The 19946-nt window shown below is 35.1% G+C and overlaps 4 protein-coding genes across 5 annotated transcripts; 3 read left to right on the top strand and 1 right to left on the bottom strand.

The window, feature by feature from the left end:
- The first annotated feature begins 679 nt into the window (after nt 1-679).
- Nucleotides 680-4097, top strand: LOC108838980 (disease resistance protein TAO1). Its single transcript, XM_056992785.1, has 3 exons — nt 680-2331; nt 2424-2693; nt 2820-4097. Exons 1-3 carry the CDS (start codon nt 2185-2187, stop codon nt 3792-3794), a joined length of 1392 nt encoding a protein of 463 aa, XP_056848765.1. The 5' UTR covers nt 680-2184; the 3' UTR covers nt 3795-4097.
- A 374-nt stretch (nt 4098-4471) lies between these two features.
- Nucleotides 4472-8358, top strand: LOC108820545 (probable disease resistance protein RPP1). Of its 2 annotated transcripts, XM_056992781.1 has the most exons (4): nt 4472-5205; nt 5456-6572; nt 6675-6950; nt 7045-8358. In XM_056992781.1, exons 1-4 carry the CDS (start codon nt 4595-4597, stop codon nt 8095-8097), a joined length of 3057 nt encoding a protein of 1018 aa, XP_056848761.1. In that variant the 5' UTR covers nt 4472-4594; the 3' UTR covers nt 8098-8358. The 2 variants fall into 2 exon arrangements, with proteins under 2 accessions (XP_056848761.1, XP_056848762.1); XM_056992782.1 differs by lacking the exons at nt 6675-6950; nt 7045-8358 and having other exon boundaries at nt 5431-5598.
- Nucleotides 8359-8890: 532 nt separating this feature from the next.
- LOC108819855 (uncharacterized mitochondrial protein AtMg00810-like) lies at nt 8891-9291 on the top strand. Its single transcript, XM_056992812.1, has 2 exons — nt 8891-9089; nt 9179-9291. Exons 1-2 carry the CDS (start codon nt 8891-8893, stop codon nt 9289-9291), a joined length of 312 nt encoding a protein of 103 aa, XP_056848792.1.
- An 814-nt stretch (nt 9292-10105) lies between these two features.
- LOC108820554 (transcription factor SPATULA-like) lies at nt 10106-12178 on the bottom strand. Its single transcript, XM_056993265.1, has 7 exons — nt 11618-12178; nt 11339-11446; nt 11195-11260; nt 11019-11084; nt 10705-10929; nt 10551-10620; nt 10106-10455 (listed from the first exon to the last, which is right to left on the bottom strand). The coding sequence occupies exons 1-7, from the start codon at nt 12056-12058 to the stop codon at nt 10400-10402; spliced, it is 1032 nt and encodes a 343-aa protein (XP_056849245.1). The 5' UTR covers nt 12059-12178; the 3' UTR covers nt 10106-10399.
- Nucleotides 12179-19946: the final 7768 nt, after the last annotated feature.

The raw sequence follows: 19946 nt of genomic DNA, 5'->3' as shown, positions 1-19946 counted from the left end.
CCTTCTTGCTTCTTCATTAAGAACACTGTTCTTCACTGAATCCATCGAAATAACACCTTCCGACGCGGAGTTACAAAGAGACATCCTGAAAACCTCCCAAGAATCCGGTAAAGTACCGAGAAGCCACAGACCGTGAATCTCATCATCAAACTTGATGCCCATATCAGACAGCTTGTTGAGTAATCCCTGAAACGCATTCAAGTGATCTGTCATCGGAGTCCCCTCCTGATACCTCAGCTCAATCAACTTCTTGATCATGTACATCTTGTTATTTCCGGTCTTCCTAGCATATAACTGCTCCAGCTTCTTCCACAAAGAACGAGCATCCGTCTCAGTCTCAATATGATGCAACACATTATCATCTACCCACTGCCTTATCAACCCACACACTTGGCGATGCTGCAGCTTCCACTCTTCATCCGTCTTCTTCTCAGGTTTCTTCTCCTCGAAGACAGGAACATGGAATTCTTTAACAAAGAGCAAATCCTCCATCTTGCCCTTCCATAGATGATAGTTAGCACCATTCAAGCTTATCATCCTGCCCATATTTTCCATCCTGCCCATATTCTCCATCATTCACACAAGCAACAATAACCCGAAGTTATCAAACCCAAAGCCCTAAAACCAGAAGCTCTGATACCACTCTGTTGGGGAAATAAAGGCACACGGCGCAGCGGAACTTAACGGTCGTGTTTCCCTTGACCTTGTGTGAACCTGTGAGGAAAATACTTCGACGATAGCAGAATATAGTATAAGCAGAAACTAAATGAGACAAGCACTTTTTACGTGGAAAACCTCCTCGATGTGAGAAGGAAAAACCACGGGACCGTAGTCCACTCAACAATCCACTATATAAATGTATGTGAGTACAACCACGTCCTCCCTGTTCAACAACCTGAACAGAACAGAGACTCTAGCTACAAAGAGCTATCTCCAACACAAGATACTACAACAACAAGAGAGCAACACAAAGCTTCAAAACCGGCAGCAACAAGACGACCTCAGCTCACAAGGATTCCGGCAACCAGAGACTAATCCCACCGTACAAATCCAAGATGAACAAGTCCACAACACGTCTGCCAAATCTCAGCTCAATCAGAGAAGATCTCACCGTCGGATTTACCAAACACTCAAGACAGCTCTGCTGAAAAACTGTGACGACCAGCTTCACGAAAACCCAGATAACAGAAGATCCAACCGTTAGAATCCAAATCCCTTCGGTGAACCTCTAACCCACTGACTGAAGAAGCTTCCCACAAAATATCAGCCCGATCAAGATCCGTTTGACCCTCCAAATCTGCCTTGACAAACCCAGACGAAATCTGCCTTCTTCTCTCCTTTTTCTCTCTTTTGTCTTAAGAGTCTTCTTGAGTACTCTTCTTTCTTTTCTTGTGTTATGTCTGCTGTGTCTAGCACAAATTAGGTTAAGAGACTTTATATGGTATCTCACTAACCCTAATAACCTCCAAGGCCCAATACTAATCTCATGGACTAATACCAATGGCCCAACTTCCAAGTTTGGTTATCACCAACCAAACCCAATGGGTTTCCTCCATCTAGAAGGAACCCAACATGTATTAAGGTTCCACATTTAGGAGTTGTCAAAGACAGGTTGAAAGACAAGAAAGTTCTTGTTGTCCTTGATGATGTGGATCAGTTAATACAACTGGAAGCCATGGCGAAAGAAACTTGTTGGTTTGGTCCTGGGAGTCGGATTATCATCACAACCCAAAATCAAAAGATTTTAAAAGCAAGTGGGATCAACCATATATACAATGTCGATTTACCATCAAATGATGAAGCTCTTCAAATGTTCTGCATGTATGCTTTTGGTCAGAAAGACCCTAAAGATGATTTGAGAGAGCTTGCTTCTGAAGTTAGGAGTCTTGTAGGTAGACTTCCATTGGGGTTAAGGGTTATGGGATCATATTTTCGAGGAATGTCTGAGCAAGATTGGATAGATACACTACCAAGGTTAAGGAAGCACCTTGACCGAGATGGTGAAATTGCCAGTATTTTAGAGTTTAGTTATGATGCCTTACGTGATGAAGATAAAAGTTTATTTCTTCAAATAGCCTGTTTTTTTCATTATGAAAAAGTTGATATAGTAGAAGGCCGTCTAGACAATGTTATTTGGATGTGAGACATGGGCTATACGTCCTAGCTGAAAAATCTCTCATATCTATGGATTCGGGAAGGACAAATATGTCTAATTTGTTGATCCAACTGGGAAGAAAAATTATGCGAGAACAGTCTGATAGGGAGCCTGGAAATCGTCAACTTTTGAATGAAGCCATCGATGTTGGTGAAGTGCTCATTGATGATAAAGCCGTAAGATTTGAGATTGATAACTTCATTGCACTGATCATTGTTTAATAACTAACCATCTCTATTTATTTATGTTTCATTGGGCTATTTTATAGGTTGGTAGCAGTGTCATTGGAAGAGATCTTGATGAGAAGATAACATGTGCAAGTGAAAGAGACTTTATAAGATTGTCTAATCATCAATTCTTAAGGACCAAAAGAAATGGCGTTAATCTGCAAAGTATGAATTACATATCCCGAAAACTAAGTGTACTAAGTTGGCCGGTGTTCCAGATGACATGTTTTCCTTCAAGTTTTAATCCAACGTTTCAAGTCAGACTAGAGATGCCATTTAGCAAGCTTGAGAAATTGTGGGGAGAAACTAAAGTAAGTAATAATTTTCCTTTGAAAATAATTACCTAAGTTATGCCTATGTAACCAGTTTTCTTATGTGTATAATACTAATGGTGTCAATGTGTTGTTATTGTTTGTTTCCTTTATTTGTCATTACAGCCGCTCAATCTCAAGTGGATAGAATTGAGCTATTTGAAGGAGCTTCTTGATTTCTCAACGGCCACTAATCTATATGAACTGGAACTCACAGACAGCTCAAGTCTGGTGAAACTCTCTTCCTCTATTGGAAATGCAATTAAACTCCAAAATTTGAATCTCAGTCATTGCTCAGATCTGGTGGAGATCCCTTCATCTATTATCACTAATCTCAAATCTCTTGATGTCCAAAAGACTGATCCATGGATCGGGAGAACTGGTCTTCGTAAACTTGTACAAAGCGGAATGAAGAAGCTGAAATCACTCCCACCGCTTCCGCTTCCGCTTCCGCTTCCGCTTCCGCTTCCGCTTCCGCTTCCGCTTCCGCTTCCGCTTCCGCTTCCGCTTCCGCTTCCGCTTCCGCTTCCGGATATCCATCTCAGCTTCCTTAACTACTTCAAACTGAATCAAGAAGCTAAAGATCTCATCATCCAGACGCCGAGTAATGAATATGCGATCTTTCCTGGTGGAGAAGTGCCTCAGTGCTTCACTTACCGATCTTTTGGGAGTTCCGTAACTGTGAAGTTGAATCAAAAGCCTATTGACACATCAACCAAATTCAAGGCTTGCATCGTATGTGCTGGTGAGGACGAAAAGGGCTTCAGAGAATGGGAACGAGCTTCTGTCTGTTGTAGCATCACCACGTCCGGAGGGATCGCTCTCTGTTCTTGTCTTAAAATAATAGAACAGTTTTTGCCGGGGAATCTGTACACGTTCGAGTTTGAGGTTGAAACAGAGGAGGTGACTTCCACCGAGCTTGTTTTTCAGTTCGAGGTTGACTATGCGGATTTGATCAAAAAGGGCAAAACGCTGGAGATAAAAAAATGTGGGGTTATGCTAGTAAACATGATTGAGAGCTTCGGAGATGAAAACAGTGGCGGAGCCCTTGACGGAGCTAGAGGGTCAGCTGACCCCTATCAACTCTTATATTTTATCTAATGTAGGCATTTAATTATCCCAATATACTGCAGTTGATTAGTTGGTTCGTTTTTAATGGCTTGATGTCTTTGTTAGTTTCGAAGCCTCCAATACTGTTATATTACTATATACATTGTTATGATCTGAAACAAACCTTGAAGATTGAGCAATGTAAGCATCATAAGCTCCACGTGTGAGACGCTGCAATCTAGGCACTGGTATTAGGAGGAACACTGTTATGATCGTAGATCGTAAGTCTCTGTAAACTCCAAATCCTCTGCTTTCTTGAACGTATTAAACGAATAAAAAATTCATAAACTCACACACTGACATTTCAAATCTTGCTAGCTCTCTTCCCCGCGTTAAAACGTTCAAGTGTTTAAGATGAGGAATTATCCCGGCGATGCAATTTATCTTATCATTTTATTATCAGAGATAAATACATTTCAAGCTTAACAGCTCAAAATACAATTTAAATGTATTTTTTGGGTAGTGCCATGTGAACGCCATTGGGTTTGGTCCAAGTGCTTGGCAATGTGTATGCATATTCCATTCTCCTATTTATTTTTCGCACAAAGAATAATCTAACGTGTCTGTACGAGAGGAAACGTCAACGATGACCCGGTCAAAATTGGGGTAACACATTACATTTATATGCATATACAAATCCACTTGGGTTAGTAGATAAATATATTTGAAAACAAAATAGTAAACGATCAACAGTTCCTTGTTGGTATATACAGAGAGTCTCTTTGTTCCTTAATTTCTTTCTCCTTATCTAGAAAGCTCTGCGATCTTGATCCTCTCTTCATCATACTAGTATGGATTCTTATTTTTCCCTTACCAATCCCAATCTTGTTGCTGTTGCAATATGCTTCTTGGGGCTTCTGGGTACAATATTTTTCAACAGAAAATCAAGATCTCATCGAGAAAACAAAACAATTGTCTCTTCTTCAACGCTTTTGACTCCTCCACCTTCTTTGCCTCACAACTGGAAACACCATGTCTTCCCAAGTTTCCACGGGGCAGATGTCCGTACAAACTTTCTCAGCCACGTTCTCAAGGAGCTCAGAAGCAAAGGAATCGACTCGTTCATTGACAATGATATAGAGAGGAGTAAGCTGATCGGTCCTGAGCTCGTAGAAGCTATTAGAGGATCTAGGATTGCGATTGTCTTGCTTTCGCAGAACTACGCTTCTTCCACATGGTGCTTGAACGAGCTAGTGGAGATCATGAAGTGCAGAGAAGAGTTTGGTCAAACAGTGATGCCCCTTTTCTATCAAGTGGATCCAACCGATATAAAGAAGCAAACTGGTGATTTTGGGAAAGTCTTGGGAAAAACTTGTAAAGGAAAAACAAAGGAGGAGATCCAAAGATGGAAACATGCCTTGACAGAATTGGCTCAAATCGCAGGTTTTCATTCAACGAACGGGTTCGTCATTTTCATTTCCACTTACTCTTAATCTTTCTATCACTGCATCAACGACCGATATATATTTGTTGCTTCCAAACAACAACCTTCCTGAAATTTTATATTTTTTAGTAAAAATGTGTATGTGTTAAAGTATGTAGTCATCGAAGAAGTGTTGCTTTCTTTCCTTGATCTACATTTACGTACTCATACAAGTATGTGCGATTATTCATGAATATATAACAGAACTATTGATCATCAACTGGTTCAGGGAGAATGAAGCAAAGATGATTGAAGATATTGCCACTGATGTTTCGAACAAGTTGAACCTTTCAGCACCATCCAATGATTTTGACGGCTTAGTTGGGATGGAATCTCGAATGGCAGAAATGAGACGATTGTTACAGCTAGATTCGGATGAGGTGAGAAAAATAGGGATCTTGGGTCCGCCTGGGATTGGTAAGACCACCATTGCTAGATCTCTATTCAACCAACACTCCCAAGATTTCCAACTATGTGTCTTTATGGACAATATCAAAAGAAAGTATGTGATAATGGCTTGTTCCGATGACTACAGTGTGAAGTTGGATTTACAGAAGCAGTTTATGTCTCAACTAACCAACGAGACCGGTATCCAGATTCCGCATTTGGGAGTTGCCAAAGACCGGTTGAAAGACAAGAAAGTTCTTGTCGTCCTTGATGATGTGGATCAGTTAGTACAACTCGAAGCCATGGCAAAAGAAACTAGTTGGTTTGGTCCTGGGAGTCGAATTATCATCACAACACAAGATGAGAACATTTTAAAAGCGAGTGGGATCGACCATATACACAGGGTGAATTTACCATCAGATGATGAGGCTCTTCAGATGTTTTGCATGTATGCTTTTGGTCAAAAATACCCTAAGGATGGTTTCGAAGAGCTTGCGTCTGAAGTTAGGAGTCTTGTAGGTGGACTTCCGTTGGGGCTGAGGGTTATGGGATCCTATTTTCGAGGAATGTCCGAGGAAGATTGGAGAGAGGCAGTACCAAGGTTAAAGATTCACCTTAACCGAAATGGAGAAATTGCGAGCATTTTAAAGTTTAGTTATGATGCTTTAAATGATGAAGATAAAAGATTATTTCTTCATATAGCCTGTTTTTTCAGTGGTGAACCAGCTGATATGGTGGAAAGATGTCTAGAAAAATGTTTTGAGGATGTGAGACTAGGACTTCGTGTCTTATCTGAAAAGTCTCTCATATATAGGAAATCAGGATTGATAAGGATGTCTACGTTACTATTCCAACTAGGAAGACAAATTGTGCGAAAAGAATCTGTTAGTGAACCTGGAAAACGCCAGTTTTTGAATGATGCAATTGATATTGGTGAAGTACTTAGTGATGATAAAGCAGTAAGTTTTGAGATTGATATTTTAATTGCAGGGCTCTCTAAAATGGCAGATTATTTAATAACTAATCATCCTCTATTTATGTTTCATTGGGTTTTTTTACAGGGTAGTAGCAGTGTCATTGGAATAGAACTTGGTCTGAATGAGGAAATAACATGGATAAGTGAAAGAGCTTTTGAAAGATTGTCTAATCTTCAATTCATAAAAATCCTTAGCAGAGGCGTTAATCCGCTAAGTATGAACTACATATCCCGAAAACTTAAAGTACTGATCTGGCCGATGTTCCCCATGTCATGTTTTCCTTCAAGTTTTAATCCAGAGTTCCTAGTCAACTTATACGCGCGGAATAGCAATCTTGAGAAATTGTGGGAAGAAAATAAAGTAAGTAATATTTATTTTTGAAAATAAATGCTCAAGCTAATACTAATTGTGTCAACGTGTTGTTATTGTGTGCTTCCGTTATTTGTCATTAAAGCCGCTCAGCAATCTGGAGTGGATGGATTTGGCACTTTCAAGAAGTTTCAAGGAGCTTCCTGATCTCTCAACTGCCACTAATCTATATTACTTGGATCTCAGCTATTGCTCGAGTCTGTTGAAGCTCCCTTCCTCTATTGGGAATGCAACTAATCTTGAAAAATTGAGTCTCAGCTATTGCTCAAGTTTGGTGGAGCTTCCTTCCTCTATTGGAAATGCATTTCAACTCAAAACATTGAATCTCAAAGGTTGCTCAAGTCTGGTGAAACTTCCTTCCTCTATTTGGAATATAGTTAATCTTGAAGAATTGAATCTCGAAAATTGCTCGAGTCTGGTGGAGTTCCCTAGCTTGTTGAAATCGGAAACAGAGCAATTCCAAAAGAATAACATCATTAAGTATTCTGAGAGTTCAACAAACATTGAAGAGCTTCATCATCCGTGGATAGGGAGAATACTTCGTCTACGTCGACTTGTACTAAGCGGAATGAGGAAGCTGGTATCACTCCCTCAGCTACCGGATTCATTATTGGAACTAGATGCAGAAAATTGTGAGTCCTTAGAGAGACTACATTGCTGCTTTCCCAATCAAGATATTCGTCTCAACTTTGCAAACTGCTTCAAACTAAATCAAGAAGCAAGAAATCTCATCATCCAGACGCCAACTAATAAATATGCGGTGTTTCCCGCTGAAGAAGTGCCTATATGCTTCAGTTACCGATCTTTTGGGGGTTCCTTAACTGTGAAGTTAAATCAATTGCCCGTTGGCAAATCAACCAAATTTAAGGCTTGCATCTTATGTGCTTATGATGACGAAAATATGTTTGAACTTTGGGAAAGCGCATCTGTCTATTGTACCATCACGTCCGGAGGGAATGCTTCCATTGCTTTTAAGAAAAGAGTAGAACGAGTTTTGCCGGGGAATCTGTGCACATTCGAGGTTGAGGTTGACACAGAGGAGGTCACTTCCACCGAGCTTCTTTTTGATTTTGGGCTCCTCAATTTGGATTTCAAAACATGGAAGATAAAAGAATGCGGGATACTCCAACTACTGTAGGTCCCTTTTGAAGATTCCGAACCTTCCGATATTGAGCTTGTTCGTGAAGATAATGGTGACAAGAGACTACCTCTTTTGTGATTCTGTCTCATTTTTTTATTCCCTAATAAACTTTTACTTCTACGTCCTGTCCTTTCTTGTATTAGTGCATATTTTTACTTCTTGAGTATGTAATAAACAGCGAAGTCCCAACTAGTTAATCACGACAGAAATGTATCATTTATATCACAGTAGAAAAAAACTGTAACAATTAAACTAGAACTCAAATCCTCAAGATGTTTTTTTTTTCTTTGAAAAGAAAATCCTCAAGATGTAGCCATTTCTGGAATTGGTCGATATAGAACATAAGAGAAGATTAAGCAGTTTTTTTGAATTTCAACTTCATTATCATCATTCAATTGTATTCTCTCCCTTTTCGAGAAACCACTGCAGTTAGTGAACATGCCATGAAGCAGCCTAATTTCACGACAGTTTGACTTTTACAATGTGTTCTTTGTCAAAATCAAACATTTTTGTTGACCAAAATTTACTATATTTATGTTGCTTTAAAATAGCATGGAAGTTGAACTTTTGAAAAGTATAAAAGAGAATGACTATTATTGTGTTGTCTTTGATATGAGAATACAACATACATATATATAGTGTAAACATGATTAACATAATATTAACACTAGATAATGCTAACTTTTTTAAACAATTAATGTAAATATAATAAAAATATTTTGAGATTAACTTGATCTTGAAGAAAACTGTCTTATATGAAGCAGTCCACATGATGTTTCAAATGAAAGATATGGGTCTAGTTCACTACTTCATTGGCATTCAGGTTCATGCTCACAACTATGGCTTGTTCCTTAGTCAAGAGAAGTACACAACTAATATGTTAATCAACACTGGAATGGCTGACTGCGCACCTGTTTTTACACCGTTACCGCTGCAACTTGATAGAGTTCCAGGACAAACAGAGCCTACTTACTTCAGAAGTCTTGCAGGTAAATTGCAAACCTTACACTAACAAGACCTGATATACAATATGTTGTGAACTACGTTTACAGGAAAATGCATGCTCTGACGGTTGTAGACTTTACGAACCTAAAACGTGTGCTGCATTACCTCAAAGGAACGTATCTGTACTGTGTTAACCTCAACGCTAACACTGATATCACTCTGCAATCCTTCAATGATAGCGAGTAGGCTGGGTGTAAAGACAAACACAGATCCACATGAGGTTTTTGTACACTGCTTGGCTCAAATGTGATCTTTTGGTCCGCCAAAAGGCATCTTACAGTGTCCCCCTCCTCAACCGAAGATGAGTATCGTACTCTCTCTACTACTGCTTGTGAAATGAAATGGATTGCAGCTCTTCTTGGTGAAAGGGGAGTGTCAATACTGTCACTCCAAGGATCTACTTCAATAACTTGTATGCTGTTTATCTTACAGCTAAGCCGGCTCTTCACAAAACATTTCAATACATACTTTCATTATGTTCGCAACGCGTTGTTCTTGGAGCTTTGGTGGTGCAGAAAATCCCGGTAGTATATCAGTTGGCCGATATCTTTACTAAGTCGCTACCACAACGTCTTTTCTTTCATCTCAAGTCCAAACTTGGTGTCTCAGAATCTCCTGCCACAAGTTTGAAGAGGTGTGTAAGAATTAACGAGCCAAAGATAGAGGCTTTGCTCAATGTGAAAGCCTAATAGGAGACAGCATGCAATAAGATGGGCCTGAAGCTAAAAGACAAACAGAGCTCTCGCAAGCCAGTCACCAACGGTCAAGCAATACAACATTCATGTCGTAGTACAATCAACACAGCTCAACGATTACAGCTATTCAACAGATTTGTTTCCCTTGTATGCATTGTGTTATGGGAACCTAGCTCGTGTGTATAAGAGCATTAAAGTAAAAGTTCATCTTCTCTCCAAAGCTTTCTTCAAGTTTTTATATAGAACTCAATTGCAAAAGTAAAATGTACCAAAAGTATTGTTAAACTTAAGAAATCAAATTCAAGTAGAATATAACGCCTATCTTTAATTTTCAAATGATATAGAAAATTTACATCCCGCCTTAAACATACAATTAATTAACCTAGAAAATTACTTTGTAGCAAAAGTTCAGATTGTTTTTCTTAAATAGCTAACTAGATTCAAAGACTAGTCTCCAGAGTTCATGTTAACAACAATTTATAAAGAAATAGAAACCTTGGAAGAAAACAACTACGGTTAAATGTTCGTTGTCAAGCAGCTTTGTTGCTTGCCTCCTAAGGAACAATAACGCATAGAACCTAGAGTTGAGATGCTTCTTCTCAAGTAAGTCGATCTTTAATGTCAGGTTGTTGCCCATTAAACGGAGCTTGTCCCCCTGAAAAATCCACAAACATAGTAACAATTAAAACATTGTCATCAATACCTTAAAACTTTCTTGAGGGATTCAAAATCAGGGATAGGAGTTTTTACCGTTTAAGTTTGTGTTGGAATGACCAATGTTCAACCTTGGATGAGTTAACTCTCCTTCACAACTCATCTCCTTTAAGAGACAAAAATAATTCTAGTGAGCAAACTAGCTTTGGAAAAGACTCTAAAGTGAAAATGTGGTTACTGAACTACGCACCACAGGTGGAGTAAGGAGAGGGAAAGGTGCAAAGTGACTGCGAATGGAAGGTTCCAACGCGTATGAAGAAGCCCCAGTGTTGATCATTGCTGGTGCATTAAGTAGAGAATCATTGGTTGCTTCTGGAGGAACACCAGGTCGGAGCTGAGAGAGTTGCAATGGGTGTAGTGCAGTTCCAGGTAAGCACAGAGGATGTAAGTTTATCCCATTCCTCATTGTCAACATCTACAAAGATTAAAAACAAAAAACGATTATTATATAATATCATCCCACAGAGAATAGACTAACTAAATATAAGATACGAACTTAGTGACCTGAACTTGGAGCTGAAGCTGTTTCAGATACTCTATGGCTTCATCAAGCATTGAAGCCTTATCCGTCTTCTCACAAATGCCATCACAATAGATATTAAATATTGTCAGTCACAATAAGAAACAAGAATAGACAAAATAAAATAATTCATGTGAATGTGTATATTATATTTATTTACCTTATTTGAATTAGGGATGAGACTTTGTAAAGCTTTCATTTTTTCATTGATTCTACTTCTTCTTCTCTGTCAGAACAAAGATAACATATGTCTCTCAAGTAATATTATTGTATGAAACAAAAAAAAAGACAAGAAAAACAAAACCTTTTCCGACAAATTATGAACTTCAGCAGCTCTGCATCTCTTTGATGAGCTTCGCGAAGGACCAGACTTAATGGGAAGTTCATCATCAACCACAGCTTCTACTCCTTCCTGTTTTTTCATTCAATCCGATTAACAAACTTTCATTACAATCCACACACACAAAGTACAGATCCGTTAGAGAGATCAGAGAATCACTGTTGAACATTTTGTCGGAAAAGGACAAAAATGGAAAGTTTTAGAAATTGCAGAGAGAGAGAAGAGAGAGAAGTTACAAAGCACCTCGCTTTCGCAGTCATACTCGTCGGTCTCATTCCCGCTAGCTCCAACCGAGGAAGACGAAACACGAGTCCCTGAGCTGTTTCCTTGAGCAATGTTATTACCACCACCTCCGGAGAAACCATAACACGCGGCGGCGGAGCTTGATCCAACGCCGGAGCCGACTAAAACCTCAGAGAAACCAGCTGAGCGCTTCGACGTCTGAGGAGAAACGAAACATATCGAGTTGCCTGCGTGTGGTTCGCCGTGAACCGCCGTAGTCATCGTCGCCAGAGAATAGTAAGAAGGTAAAGGAGAAGAACGGTCGATAATATGCCGGAGAAACAGAGAAATCTCGTCGGAAGAAGACGGTGGATGATGATGATGATGATTACTATTATTACTACGAGTGTCGTAAATCGATGTAGCTGAAGAAGGAGATGAAATCAATTTCTTATCAGCCATTACTCTCTTCTTCGCTTCTCTCTCTCTCTCTTTCTTCTCTGTTATGGCAAATGAGAGAAAAAAAACAGAGTTTTTATTTTTATTATGGGCAAAAAGGAGAGAAGAGAGTAATTGTCACGCGCCAGGTTGGAGACAGAGGTTAAAAATGATTGGGGTGTTTTATAGATTTAAAAGTGACGGTATATGTTACTGTAGCAAAAGCAATAAGCTTGTGTCAGCTCATGGTAAGTAAATAAAAAATATGTTAAGATCCATATGGTTTCTCATAGTTCATTATTTCAAATCTACAAAAAATATGTTAAGATCCATATGTATATTCTTTTCTTTTCTTTTTCTTTTGCATGTTTATATTCTTCTTGGTATGGATGAAACACAATAGAAATGAATATTAGTTTTAGTTTGGGAGATAAATTATATCTGATGGACAGGTTTTGAACAATGCCATTAGTTTATAGAAAACGAAGTTATACGTCTTCGGTTGTTTGACAAAAACATTATCACTTTTAGTAATTTGAAAGACAATGCCAATCCTTACTTTTTGCTAGGAATTCAAAAGGAATTAGCATTCAAAACATGTGTGTTTACTGTATATTACTCCCTCCGTTTCGAATTACTTGTCATTTTAGAGTAGAATTTTCGTTTCAAAATAAGTGTGGTTTTCGATTTTCAATGCAAAATTTATTAACAATATTATATATTCTATTTTTCTATTGGTTGATATATGGTTAGGTATATTGGTAATTTTAGACCCTAAACCCTAAACCCTAAACCCTAAACCCTAAACCCTAAACCCTAAACCTAGAACGACAAGTAATATGAAACGGAGGAAATATGAAATATTACTTTTTCAAAAATTACAACTAGTGGCGTGATTAAAATCATTTCACATTATTTGCTTGATGATTGTATTACGTATTGTATTGGTATTCTATTCTATTAATTTCAGACCATCTTCAATTGTTCATTCTATTTTTTTCATTCTGAAATATAATAATTATATAATAAAGTTATGATATATTATAATGGTACTCTATTTTAAAGAGAAAAATAAGGTGATGAAAAAAATAACTTACAGTAAATTTATTTTTACTCTATTATAGAATGAAAAACAAAATATCATTAAAATAATTTTACTTTAAGCTCTATTTTAGAATAAATAGAATAGATTGGAGATGTCCTTAAACTGATACCACTGACATATGAGTTTCTTTTAGGGCAGACGCATTAAAGGTTTAAGAGGAGAGGTCTCACGCTTCCCAAAAAAAAAAAATATTATAATAATGAATTTGAGTGATCCCGTCTCCCTGCGCCCCTTCTGGACGAACCGATTCAATACTGTATCGGCGGGCCCCACGCCGCGTGGCGGCCCGCGATTAGTCTACATATTATTTTTATTTTTTTTTAGTAACCAAACAAAAAAAAATAAAAAAAAAATAATAAAAAATTAAACTTATGATTCTCTCCCCAAGATCACTGATGCGGATGCCCTTAAAGTAGCGTGAGACTTTAAAATCAGCTCTTGTATTGCAGGCAGGAATCTGTAATATTTAATTTATGGTGTGGTGGTGTCTTTTCTTTTAAATTATACATTTCGGCTTTGACTGATAATTTTTGGAGGAAATGGAAGAAATACAAAAAGTGGAAACGAGAGATAAAAATAAAATGGAAAGGGAGGGAAAAGGAAATAAACTGGGAAGAAATGTAATTCTACTAGAGCAACAATGTGTATTTTATCAGTAATAGGAGTAAAGTGGGAAGAAATGTAATTCTACTTGATTGACAATTTTAATGCGTAAGCTGACAGAGAGCTTATGGTCAGGTTGTAATGGGAAAGGATTGAGATGTCACCAAATTTTAAGTTCGATTTATCTGTCATGCAAAATTAAGACATATTTTTTGGGTAATTCTATACAGACATATTTTGGATAATTTTACACAGATATAGACTACTGTTTTCGGGTTCATCTGAATATCCAAAAAAGAGTCTATCCGTAGAATGCACCTCACATTTAAGAATTGGGTCTGTGTCTTTAATAAATTCGGATTTAACTATTTATTTTAACAAAAGAAAGTGTCCGTTGAAGTAATGATTTTCACCATTATATTTTGCGCTAAGAATGCTTTACATTCAATCTTGTATAGCCCTTTATAATTTGAGCGTAACAGCTGCTAAATCAACTGTCTAATATATATCTGGTATAATGGTGTTCAAAAAGAAATATCGTGATAATAAATATAGGAGCAATATATATATATACATATATTAGAAAATTCTATATAATTATTATATTTTATGTTTACAATATTTTCATTTATTAAATTTATTATTTTAATTATTGAAATTTAGAAAAGAAAATAACTTTATTTTGTAATAAATATATAATTTTTTTATATTATTTTGAATTTTTATTTAACTTTAATTAAACTTTATATGCGGATCGAATCAAAATATTTGGTTTAAAATATATTTAAGAAAAAACTGGATACCCAAATAGCTATAAACCAAATTAAGTAACTAATTATTTGAATAAAATGGATCGGATCACAGATACCTCAAAAACTAAATATTATATTTGTATCTACTAGTTGTTGTCTGAAAAATTACACACCAAATTAAACAATGGCAGTAGCGGTCATGAAAGAAAGCCATGGAAAAATGTGTTTCCGGCCTTTTTTAGAATAAGTAAATATTCGGCCAATAATTTTAAAAAATTCTCTTCTAGCTTAGTTGGTAAACTACTAGCAAAATGTTAAGAGATGTAACAGCTTTGTTTCACGTAAATCTTTGTTTTTTTCACCACTTTTTTATTACTTTTATAATATTTTGGGTTTCCCATCCAAAATATTTTGTGGCGTGGCCTGGACAATTGGACCCATTTTATTATTCAAAATAAATAAATAAAGTGTATCTGTTTGTAATATGTAAATATTACTAAGAATAACAATCCTTTTGTCGTTCGTATTACTTCATCGAAGAGCAGCCTATAACAGTTTTATTCAAGTTATCTAGTAACTTGTACTATTAAAATTCACCATTTGATATTTTTAACTAGTCTATAGTTTTTTTCTGCGCTGAAAACATCACTCGTACTTGTTCCATTGATGAATGGGCTCTAACTGCATCATTGGTTTCACTGCAAAATACCCAAGTACATTTATCCTCGTATTTACAATTTCTGAACCAAAGAAAAAAAGCAAATGGGAGACAGTTACTGAAAGCCTGCAGCATTTTTTCATCGTCCGCCTTTCAATTATTTTATCAGGGTCCTTTTGTTATTCTGTTTTTTTTTAATATAGAAGTAATCAGAGTGACATGGTAGAGTCTGATTAAGTGATTATAATTTTATATGCAACTGAAAACATACACAACAAATGCAACATAAAGATAATTAATGGTGGTTTGGCTTTAAAGGGATACTATAGAAATGGAAAATTAAAACTATTTTGTTTGTTCAAATTTAACCAGACGAGTTAGTCTGGTGGTGAACAGCTTGCAACTGTAAGTACGGCTCCGGGTTCAATTCGTACTGGCCACGATATGACTTTGACCTCATTGCGGGGTACAGACGCATGCTGATACCGGACCTAGAGAGATTAAGACTGAAGGCCCGAACCCATCATAGCAACTCAAAAAAAAAAAAACCTGGAACAACTAAATCACATGATTCACATCTGTTTTTCAACTTCAGTAAACAAATTAACGGGACGAAGCATCCGTAAACAAAAAAATGTTACAAAAACTTGAAATCGCGTAGGATTAACTTTAATGAGACTGCTGGTTTAGTTTATTATGGATGATTTCTTCCGCTTTACTATATTTGAATTCAGGTAACGCTTGTTAAATTTTCCAAATAGAAAATGCATGTCTCAACTGATAATTGAAGTATCTTATTAAAATTCAACATGCATGCATATATACGAATATGATAGATATGAGAAAGACAAGATTTACACGGCTTCTATAATTTTCAAAGATGTGAATGAAAGGATGGCTGAGATCTTCAATATCTTTTTTCAAACTCAGCATGATGCACTTTTATATTTTGTCTAGATTCTAACAAGATAGTTGAATGTTTTCTCTTGTTTTCTTTTGGGTGGTTTGATGGAATTTCAAGTGAGTCTCGGTATGGTAAAAGACCCATACCTCGTTGTCTTGTCTGCTTTGAAAGTCAGTAAACAAAACAAATTAAAAATGTGATCCTAAACATTCTTTTCACCTTTTTTTACATCCTTTTATCCAAGTTCCTCTCCTTTTCTTTTATTGATTATATCCATGCAGAATATCAAAATAACTAATAAGCACCTTTTTTATCAACGTCAAATAACCACCTAATATGTATGATTCAGGATACGTAGTTCAAACTCATGCTACTAGAGTGTGATTAGGTTATTCATCTAAAGATAAACTAATTAGTGTGTCTTTGAAAAATTATATACAATCATCAGCCACTGCAAAATTTTGGCGATCCTTTTATTTTGCGTCCTAAAGACATTTAAACGAATGCCACCACCTAATTCATATCTCTAAGACCATATATAATACTATTTTAATGTCAAAATCATACTATTTTATGGTAATCTTAGCATTACAGAAAAAAATTCTCTAATTACAACACCAAACTTTACACTAAAAATATTTTATAATATTATATGTTTTTATTTTTGTATTTTTCATTTATTTAATTGTATATTTTATTAATAAAATAAATGGATAGTATTTTATTGGAGTGAATAGTGTCACACCAAATGTGGTTCAAAACTATAATGTTACACTAAAATTGTGTGACTTTTGCAATTAGGTTGGAAATGATTTTAGTATAAAAGCTACACTCAAATAGTGTTTTGTATTTGGTTTTGAAATTAAGCTTCTGATTTTCACTACTAGAGCATTTTCAACTCATTGCTATTTTCACTTTAATTCATTGCTATTTTTTCTATAAAATAAAATTTTTTCTTTTATATTCAAGGGGAAAAATAACAGTCTCTAATTTTTACATTATATTTAAAAGATTATTATTATTATAGAGAAATACATTAGAGTAAATTTTATCTCTATTATAGAAATCAGAGAATATAGCAAAATATATTAGAAATGGTTTTAATCTTCATTTTGCGGATTTATTAATTACTTTAAACATAACATGATGGTTATATTAGGGACCACGAGATTATTAGGGTCTCTTACATAAATTCATCATCACACGTCAAATGAGATCTCCGAGACAACTTCTCGCTTGGAATCTACGATCATCATTAACCTTAGTTTTTTAATTGGGGTTCTTAATTATAAAAGGCGATTCTTATTTTTCTTTTAGATTTTAATTAAGAAAAAAATCTCTTAAATAAGAAACATAAGAGCTGTCACTCTAATTATTTATTTTTAAAAGGCTGGTTGTATACTTTGTCTCTTTTTGAAAAGGGTAAGAGATGGTTTCAACTTTGATAAAACGTATACTAAAGTATCCTCACTACGTAAGTTAGCGTCGCCAATGAGTAATGACTATAGGCTGATAGTACCAAACAACGCAATCATTCGTAAAATGTAAGTTGTTAGTCCCCTGTTTCATAATACAACAAAAATTAAGTAATTTGTTTTTTTAATATAATTTAAAAATTATTCAACTAGTTACAGAAATGACTGAACATCTAATTGGTTATACAATTTCTAGTAAAATTAGAAATAACATAAAAAATCAAAACATTATTTATTTTGAAACAACAAAAATCTTCTAAAACATCATATAAAAAACGGATGAAGTATTATTCAGGCGGTACGGGAGGTCTTTTAAAGCATCGTTTATTAGTGATTACTCCATTTGTTAACAACTTAACATTAAATAGTGGTAAAAAGTGTTCAGCCGAGTCAAATTAAATATAAATTGTGTCCAGGTATATTGATCTATATTAAATTAAGATGAACGAAATGGAAACAATGTTTTCATTTCATTAAATCCTTCGCTCCGCAGATGAAAAAATTGAAGAAACCGAAATGATCAATTTAGTAAGAAAATCTCATGCACACGCTAATAGAGCAAGACCACGTAACTCACGAGGATGGACCTCAAAGACGATATAATTCTTCAATTCGAAGATTTGTCCACAAAATAAAAGACTGGACGATTGGTAAGCAAGTGGATTGAGGGAGCCTAGAGATGCGCAAAAACTAAACTTATTATTGCACAAAACCTTCCATGATCCGACGGTGGGGGTTTCACAAGAGAAGGTGGGGTGGAAGGTGCTTAATTAGAATCTGGTGTGAGTGACACCGTCCTTTTGAAGGTGTTCCCAAGATGAATATAAAGTAGATGTGTCGTATTTTCATTGGCATATAAGTACAAGATTGAAGTAGGATTGGACTTTCGTTGTGTACTTCGTTGATAATTACTCTAAAGTCTTTAACTTCTTACAACAATCCAATCACTTTGACTATCTGTGTTACGCGTGAATATTTGCGCGTTAATCACACACGTACAGGGCAGTCGAAGAATCATGGTTGTTTGAAGAATCTTGTTAAAAGATATGAATTAAGGAACCCTAAAAGTGTAAACTGATTCTAGTATACATAATAGTTAAAGTTTTTTTTTGAGTGTAGTATATAAGCTAAAGTTTGTCGTTTTTTGGTGTAAATATAAGCTAAAGTTGGACAGACGATTCTACACGTAGTGTTCGATATCAATCGTCATATAGATTCTTAATTTACCTTAAATGTTTGAGCCGCTAAACATTGATTCACCATTCGTTTAATGCGTATTCACCGTCCGTTGAGCGCATAGAGGTTTCTTGAATACTAATTACTAGGTGATAACCTGCACCCTAGGCAGGGTAAAATAACTTAGAGAAGTTATAATATTAAATACAGCAAAACTTCAATAAATTAATATACTCGAATTTAGAAATTTTATTAATTTATAATTATATTAATTTTCAAAAGTTTCCTTATTTAGATTTTTTATTTTAAGATATAGTTATTATAAAATAAAAAAACATTTGATTTTAGTATATAAAACATTAATTGTTATTTTTTTTTTGAAATTTGACATCTTTATAAATTTTATTATATTATTGGTGTATATAATATATATTCCATAAAACTTAAATGTCTTTTAGATATAATATTACTAAATATCATCAAAAATATATTAAGTGTTAAGAAAATATAAAGATAATTTCATTGTGAATACAAAACAAACAATATAATAATATAAGTCTCATATTTTTTTTATACAAGACTCTGATTTTACAATATAAAACAATTTGTATTGTCCAGTCCCAAAATAAGTGTCATGTATCCCATAAAATAAAATAAATATTATTCAAAATAAATGTCATGTACTAAAGTTTTATAGAAGAACATAATTATGAATATTTTATATTTTCAGTCCCTAAAAATTGTCATGTATCATTTATGAATCGTAAAGAAGTTGAATATTATAAAAATATGAATTGTATATATAGTCAAAACTCTATCAGTTGTGACTATATATATCAGATAATCCTATTAATTTCATATAGAATTATAATCGTAGATTTTCAGATAATTATAGAAAATATTATATGCATAGGGCGGAAATTAAGGATGTTCACATTAAAAATGATATTCGTCTTAAACTTAATCGAAAATAATTATAGAAATTTCCAAACTTAATGTTTGTCACCATTTATGGTAATTTTGTAATCAAAAAGTATTTTTTTTTGCAAAAATTAGGGATTGCAAGAAATTTAATATGGAAATCCTTTTTGAATGTATTTTATAATTTTCAAGAATGCTCATAAATTTTTATATACGACATTTTTATATTACAATATAAAACAACTTATATTGTCTATCTCAAAATAAATGTCATGTATCCCATAAAATACAAAAATATTCATCAAAATAAATTTCATG

The sequence above is a fragment of the Raphanus sativus genome, chromosome 8, assembly GCF_000801105.2.
Source record: "Raphanus sativus cultivar WK10039 chromosome 8, ASM80110v3, whole genome shotgun sequence".
Lineage (NCBI taxonomy): Eukaryota > Viridiplantae > Streptophyta > Magnoliopsida > Brassicales > Brassicaceae > Raphanus > Raphanus sativus.
The sequence above is the reverse complement of the archived record's forward strand: the minus strand, read 5'-3'. Positions and strand labels throughout refer to the sequence as shown.

Bases quoted from the DNA above. Each gene is read 5' to 3' on its own strand.
- LOC108819855 (XM_056992812.1), top strand. From the start codon at position 8,891: ATGGGTCTAGTTCACTACTTCATTGGCATTCAGGTTCATGCTCACAAC. The intron at 9,090-9,178 runs GTAAATTGCAAA...TGACGGTTGTAG, and splicing joins TTACTTCAGAAGTCTTGCAG to ACTTTACGAACCTAAAACGT.
- LOC108820554 (XM_056993265.1), bottom strand. From the start codon at position 12,058: ATGGCTGATAAGAAATTGATTTCATCTCCTTCTTCAGCTACATCGATT. The intron at 11,261-11,338 runs GTTTTGTTTTTC...TTGTTCTGACAG, and splicing joins TTCATAATTTGTCGGAAAAG to AGAAGAAGAAGTAGAATCAA. The intron at 11,085-11,194 runs GTAAATAAATAT...ATTTGTGAGAAG, and splicing joins TCATCCCTAATTCAAATAAG to ACGGATAAGGCTTCAATGCT.
- LOC108820545 (XM_056992781.1), top strand. From the start codon at position 4,595: ATGGATTCTTATTTTTCCCTTACCAATCCCAATCTTGTTGCTGTTGCA. The intron at 5,206-5,455 runs GTTCGTCATTTT...CAACTGGTTCAG, and splicing joins GGTTTTCATTCAACGAACGG to GGAGAATGAAGCAAAGATGA. The intron at 6,573-6,674 runs GTAAGTTTTGAG...GTTTTTTTACAG, and splicing joins TACTTAGTGATGATAAAGCA to GGTAGTAGCAGTGTCATTGG.
- LOC108838980 (XM_056992785.1), top strand. From the start codon at position 2,185: ATGGATTCGGGAAGGACAAATATGTCTAATTTGTTGATCCAACTGGGA. The intron at 2,332-2,423 runs GTAAGATTTGAG...GCTATTTTATAG, and splicing joins TGCTCATTGATGATAAAGCC to GTTGGTAGCAGTGTCATTGG. The intron at 2,694-2,819 runs GTAAGTAATAAT...TTGTCATTACAG, and splicing joins AATTGTGGGGAGAAACTAAA to CCGCTCAATCTCAAGTGGAT.